Source organism: Coturnix japonica, chromosome 2 (genome assembly GCF_054131305.1).
Source record: "Coturnix japonica strain WE chromosome 2, WE-NBRP24, whole genome shotgun sequence".
In the NCBI taxonomy this organism is placed as follows: Eukaryota; Metazoa; Chordata; class Aves; order Galliformes; family Phasianidae; genus Coturnix; species Coturnix japonica.
The window spans coordinates 83,402,898-83,410,065 of record NC_140664.1 but is presented as its reverse complement, the minus strand read 5'-3'; the positions used below and the strand labels follow the sequence as shown (position 1 = coordinate 83,410,065).

Here is a 7,168-nt window from a genome sequence, read left to right as displayed (position 1 = left end):
CTTGAAAAATAAAGATGTGCTTTGTAGCTGAGAATTAGCTCTATCAAGAAGTGTTATGGTGCTCTTTGTATCTATTGTATTTTTTCTGTAAGTAAATAGGAGGGATTTCTTTCAGAGTAACCTATGTAGGAAGAGTCCGCTGCATCTCCAGGACTTTCCTGTAAATTAAAGGTTCTAGATGGCTTTGTGAGGAATTACTTAGTCTCAGGGTGACATGAAACCCACAGAAACATTCTATTAAACTCACAAGAGAAACTTCATAGCTTGTGAAGATTCTGTGTACCTACACATTAATATGTTTTGCCAAGAATGGAAAGAATTGAATGGATTTCAAGGAACTTGAAATTAAACTATATGAGAGGATAATGAGCTCTTCTGAGAGAGAGCCCAGTGAATCTTAGATATGAAAAATGATCCAAAGTCTTAATAAATATTCTTCAGAATGTGTGAGCAACTCAAATGAGGACCAGAATAAAATAAAGTAGTTTCTCCCCTGGACTTGCATTTGCAGTCAGGCTAATGTTCACCTTGAAACTGAATGATCTCTCATCAAGCTGAGATTCTCTGAGACTATGCTGAGGCACATGCAAGAATTGCACAGACAGGCGCTAGACAGTCTAAACTGGCCTATGGGCAATAACATAGAACAAATAATCACTTTTCCATTTCCTGTCAGCCTTAGCTTCATTTTCAAATTCTGTCTGTCCAGAAAGATGTTACATTCAACAAGTTATGTGTCTGCCACTCTATCTCTGTTTTCTAGGATGTAATTTGTAAAGCCTGTTAATTCACTTGAGAAAGAATGAGCGATTCCTGTACATGGCTATTTCTTTTGACTGATCATTGGGATTATCCTTGCATGTTTTTTTATCTTCTATTCTGTGTCAACTTAGGATAATAACTCTGGCTGTTACCACCAATCTGGTTTCATAGATGCGCAATTCCCTAACTCACTCATGTAGATAATTTATTCCTCCCATAATGCTGTATTTTAGTTTCAGGACAGTGATGGTTGGAGTGTAATAGTTGCCACAAGTAAAAGTAATGAACCATTTAGCAGTTACACTTCAGTCTGTTGCAGAGTATCTTGTGGTGGCTGTCTCTCCCTACTCATCTGTAGCGATAATCATGTAAGACAGTTTTTGAAATAGTGGCACAAATGAGTGACTTTACCAGGCATTAAAATCTATTTAAAGTTACCATACTGTTTCTGGCCCTGACCCCATTAATACTGCTGTATCGCTGCTCATTCTTATAGACAGAGTACCTTTTGATAGTTCTGATTCTTTGGTGAATATAAAATACAGGCGTGAAGACAAAATAACCCATTTTAATTGTGATGTGGAATACAATAACCCATCACCATAGCAAAGAGCATATTTTATTTGAAAAATACGAATAAAAGGTTTTGTCCCTTTTGTTTATTAAAGGAGAATGTAACAATTTCTATCAGTAACACTTGCATAAGGAGGTATACTTTACATTACTCTTTTGTTAAAAAAAATATATATTTTGGAGACTTTGGAAAAATAAGGATGGCCCAATACTTGCAACACGCTCCAAATGTTCCTTAGAATGCACCGTGCCATTTATATGTACTGCAAGTACAAGGTCTTAGCACTTTATAATTCACAGAGTTACCTTAGGCAGCATAATTTCATACTCTCCTCCATGTATAGAACGTTACTTTCATGTGAGTCTATGAGTTTGGTTAACTCCAGACCGGTCCAAGACTTGTATTTTTTTTTTTCTAAAAAGATGACTTTACAAAGGCTTAGAGCACAGAAATTTTGCAATTCCTTTTAAACACCAGTGAGAATATTCACATAGACATTTTCTCACATTATTTGCAATTGAAATAACTGCATCGATTAGAGCTTGAAAACAACAGCAAAAAAAGAAAAAAAGTTTACAAATATTTTGATTTTCTACAAAGAAATGCAGAACATAAAGTGCATAACAGTGAAATTACTTTAGACTTTTACAGTTTTCAGTGTTTATGGAATAAATGATAACACTGACAAACAAACTGTTTTCAGTCTCTGAATCTTAATTTGAAACCTGCTGAATTACAACTCTTCTTTAAAATGCATTAAATCACACTTTTACTCTTTTTGGGTTTACAATGTATTGTACATACAGCACATTTCCTACACGAGTAGGACCATTTTCTCAGATAAGACATCCTTTACAGCATAATATGTGCCCCCTCTGTTACAAGAATTTATTTGAGGTAATGTGACAAAATAATTGAGTGTAAGTGCATGATTATTTCAATAGCTGTTGCAGAATTAAAATTCTACATCTCAAATCTCTTAAGCATCCCTTTCTATGTGCCATTTAATGTTACCATGCATCTTCCAGCTTAAATAAAACTGGCAGTTATCAGCGTTTAGTTGTTCGCTGACAACAGGATTACTATTTAGGGTAATGGGAACATATCTGAGAGCATGAGTATACAAAGGGTCTATGAAAGCTTTAAGCAAAATCCATACAATCAGACTTAAAACATAATCCTGGTAAGATTTTCCCACAATACTGTCACTGAATTTACACTGAATTTAAATCGGCAACGCTACAAAATGACTGTACCTTCCATGGAACACAGTTTTATTTCAGTTTAATCAATGTGAACATAGAAACTCTCAAATGCATTTTAAATTTGTTCATAGGACACAAAAGATCAAAGGAAAATTCTGTGGTATAAGGGAAATAAATCTGAAAATATGTTCTTTTTTGCATTGTGAGATCTGTTTCTGTAGCCCTGATGATTCAGTATTCTGCTATTTGTCATGCAAATAACACGACACAGCAATGTGCATTTGAGTAAAAAACAGTAAGCCTAGCAAGCATGTGGACATATCATGACAGAAAAGCACATTTGGTGATCACTCTGGATAGGGCAAACCAAACATGACACACTGCAGCATTGCTGAAGTACAGTCTCAATAACCCTGCAGAATTTTAAATGATTCAGAACCCCCGGGGCTTTGGGTAAAATGTACATGTTGTATAGCAGCAAGAGAGCACCAGGAATGGTGAAAAGGATTCTTAATTCTGTGAGATACAACCTCCTCTTTTCATTAACTTAATCAGAACATGAGCATAAAGAGTGACTGTTTGTGTTGCCACACTTAACTTCTCTTGGCTTTAACCTGAATGTTCTATAAAGTAAACAAAAACAAAACAATGACTGGAGTACTACTTTAAGCAAAATACGCATTTGATTTCCCCTGCTTTGATGTAGGGTAAGCAGGAACAGCCAAATAGATAACCAACACTGGCCCTCAAAACTATTGTACGACAATGAATGCTGCTCTAATATACAAGCAGTACAAACTATTATGAATCATGATACTACCACTGTTTAAAGATTTTCTTCTTAGCACTCTAATCATACCGTATAAAAACTGAGAAGTCAGAGAAAGTGTATGTAATCTAAATCAAAAGAAAATGTATCCTCATAAAAAAAACTTGCACTTCTAGTCGCTTTATTTGGGATGAAACTGAAACACATCCTAACTCTACCCTCAATAAAGATACATAAAGCATTCTCTGCTTATGTACAAAGGTCACTGCTTCAAAGCAGCTGTTAAACTGTATTCTGCAGTGAGGATGCCTTCAGTAAATGTATTACTAGAAGATTCTGTATTTGGTAGAAATTATAAAACAAAATTACAAAACTACTCTCAAATCATCAGTAGGACTTCTTAGGGCTGGGAGTTTTTTCCCCTCAAAACTGGTTTGTGAATTTTGTTGTTGATAGAAACAGTACAATTTTCAAATTGAAATGAAAACAGTGTGTTAACAAAACAACTCTGGAAGTAACTGCGACTAATATATATATCAGTTTTTGAGAAGTTTCTTTCAAAGCTTATTTCTCCAGAAGGCTGTGTAAACCAAAAGCCATCAACAGCTTACTGGTAAGAAGTGTATTGTAAGAAGTAAAAATTCTCAAAGTGGGACTGATAAAAAATTGGACAGAATTTACCTACTTAGACTGTAAAGAACTAAATGGTTCACTAGTGTGGCTCGTAGTAGGTCAGTGTAAAGATAGACTCTGCTCGGACGAGCAAGAATTGAAATACATTCAGAAAAGTGCAGAGAAGATGGTGAAGGGCACAGAAAACAGAATTATGAAGAGTGGCTGAGGGTACTGGGGCTGCCTAGCCTGAAGGAGGCTGATGGGAGACCTCATTGCTCTCCACAGCTACTTGAAAGGAAGTTGTAGTGAGGAGGGTGTTGGTCTCTTTTGTCAGGTGAAAAGTGAGAGGACATGAGTCAACAGTCCCAGGTTGCATCAGAGGAGGTTTAGATTGGATGCTAGGAGAAATTTATTCATGGTAAGGATAGATAGACATTGCTAGGGGCTGCTCAAGGAGGTGGTGGAGCCACCATTCCCACAGCTATTTAAGAGACACGTGGGTATGTTACTTAGGAACGGGGTTTAGTGGTGGACTTGCTTTGTTAGGTGACAACACCTAACCTGATGATGTTGTAGGTCTTTTTGAAGTTAAATGATTCTATGATTGTAGGCAATTCTTTCTCTGCCAATCTGAATCTCTCCAAAGTAGACAGAGAGTACATAGCTTCTGTCCTGAACAGTTTCTCTATGAAATGCATATTGTAAAAGCCCACATCTCTAAGTAGAGCTCCAATCACTTTAAAAGCAGAAGACTTCAGTAGATAGTGAACCTATTCAATCAAAATCCTACATGGGATACAATGTTCTTGTCCTCTCACATTATCAGAAGACATATTATCAGAAGACAGAGAAACAAAAGATTAAAGCTTCAAACAAACCAAAAGGAAACAGATCTTATAGACAGTAAGAAGTCTAAAGAGCAAGTTCTGCAATAAATAAATAAATAGATAGATAGATAGATAGATAGATAAATAAATAAATAACATAAAAGACCAATTTATTTCATCTGTAAGAAATCCAAAATGACACATTTCTTTCACCCTCCACTTCCTTGTTTATCTTCCCATTATGTCTGAAACAGTGAGAAAAAGAGTTTGTTCTGCTTAGACAGAAATTACTCTAAGACAAATCAAATATCTATGTAATGAACTAAGAAGAAAACAATCATAATCATTTTCATCTCCTTGTTTAAGCTGTCTCTATCCCAGTGTCTTACCAGCAGCAATACTTTGCTATTAGACACATACAAAAATAGACACATTATGATCAAGAACTCTGTCATAAAGTGACTGTTACAGCTCCTGGATTAGGACCAGCAAAAGACTTCAAAAGCTCCGTCTATTGCCATAAGTGAAGCACAGTGAACTGAACACCTGCATACTTTATTGTGCTGTCATTCTTGTTTTTACTGAAAGAACCTATGCTTTATCTTCTTTGCTGTATAAAGAGTACTTCAGATTCATTTACATGAATGATGTTTCCATGAAAAGACAAAAAGCACATACACTGAAAACAACACTTCTTCTGGAGTGGGTCTGGGGTTATGGTCTAGAGCTGTGTTTGCACTGGCAGCTAATGATGCTCTCCCTCTGCTAGCTGGTTAGAGATAAAAAGATCATGAGGGACATAATGAAATGACATTTTCACATTGCAACCGGCTAATTCAAATAGATTAAACCATCAAAGGACCATTTATTTTAGAGGACAGGTGTGGATTATTCCTGCTGTTAAAGGAAAATGACTCCTAGGACTTCTCACACTGATTGTAAACCCCATTAGCTACCTCACATTGGGATCACAAGGCCTAGGGCACAGCTAGCAAGGCAACCTCAAAACCATCTGCAAATGATTTACTCTTCCATTAGCTATGTTCCTAAACAGGCATGATCAGAAATGTACTGTAGCTCGGAGACGTTAAGCATATTGCAATAGAAGTGTCATTGTCCAGCTTTACTTTAGGTACTGTTACTGATACAGTACCACAGACTTTATTGAGCAATTAAAAATATACACAAGGGACAACTGCTTCTTTTTTCTGTATTTTTCAAAATTTTACTTTCTTCCAATTGGAGAACCCAGTTTCAAATATGAAAAGGGCACTTGTTCTACAGTAACTGTGTACAACTTGCTCAGTTCCAAGTACTGTATTCATTTGCTGTTACCACACTGTCGTTCTATCTCCAGCTGTTTAGGAACTTCTCTGTTCTGGGAATTACAGCTAAGTTGTTCTTTCTGATTCTATTTCCCCATAGAGTTCAGCTAGCTTCTTGAACTCAGGCCCCCAGTCTCCAAGGTAATTATAATCCTGGTCAGACTGTGTCGTGACTGAATCCAGAGAGCTGATAGATCCAGCTTCTGATCTATGACCCTCATAGGCATATGTCTGTAAGGAGTCATATGGGGGCACGCTGGGGTCCAGATCAGCCTCTGCAAGTCTTTGTTTAATGAACTCCTGAACATTTATACTGTCAAGGCTTGAAGAGGGATGATGCCTGGGTGCAGGCTTAACTTCAGGGCGGACATCCCTCCGATACTTTAGCTCTTCTGCAGCTGATGGATTACGTAGTGCTGTGATATCAAATGCTTCTGTGTCTTCTTCTCCACCGCCCTCATCATCATATGTCACAACATTTTCTCGGACATCTTCTTCTGAAATGATCAAAGGCTCCTTCTTGCTACGTCTTAGGGTGATGAAAAGGACCACAATTGCTAAAGAGAAAACTGCAGATATTAGATTAGGTTTGAAGTTTACAGTTGAAGTAAACAGATACATACTACAGAAACAGTAGCTACTAAGTCATGACTTAGGCTAATATTTGTATTCTGATGTTATTAAGCTGGCCTTGAACTGGAGTATCATAAGATCAGGCACATACCCAATTTGTAAACGAGCCTACTTACAGTCCCTAAGTGAGCAGTACCTTTGTTGTGTAACGTTATATGAAATTAAATAGATAGATTACTGTAGGCCCAGAAAGCACTCACAAATTTTACACAGCTCAGTTTTGACACATGAACATGCCAAAAAGCAACAAATAAACAATTAAGGAGAAAATTAATAATCCTATGGTAAAAGTACAAACTTCCAATACAGCCTGGTCTTCCAAAGGGCCAGTATAGGACACACTCCTATTTACTTTGAAGGAATTTCTAGGATTTCTTGAGCCAGTAATTAAATCCAATTGTTAAGATTATTAGGGATCTCATATAGGACACAAAAATGATTAATATACTAGCAGTTAG

The 7,168-nt window shown here is 36.7% G+C and overlaps 1 protein-coding gene across 13 annotated transcripts in view; it reads right to left on the bottom strand.

Moving 5' to 3' along the window:
* Positions 1-1,406: 1,406 nt before the first annotated feature.
* CDH18 (cadherin 18) overlaps positions 1,407-7,168 on the bottom strand; it is a 444,808-nt gene continuing 439,046 nt past the window's right edge. For 8 of the 13 annotated variants that reach the window (XM_015854439.3, XM_032442474.2, XM_032442471.2 and 5 more), the window contains one exon: positions 1,407-6,646. In XM_015854439.3, coding sequence (XP_015709925.1) covers positions 6,144-6,646 — 503 coding nt within the window. In that variant the 3' untranslated portion in view covers positions 1,407-6,143. The remainder of the gene's footprint in view (positions 6,647-7,168) is intronic. The other 5 variants (XM_032442475.2, XM_085537830.1, XM_085537825.1 and 2 more) reach the window with 1 other exon arrangement.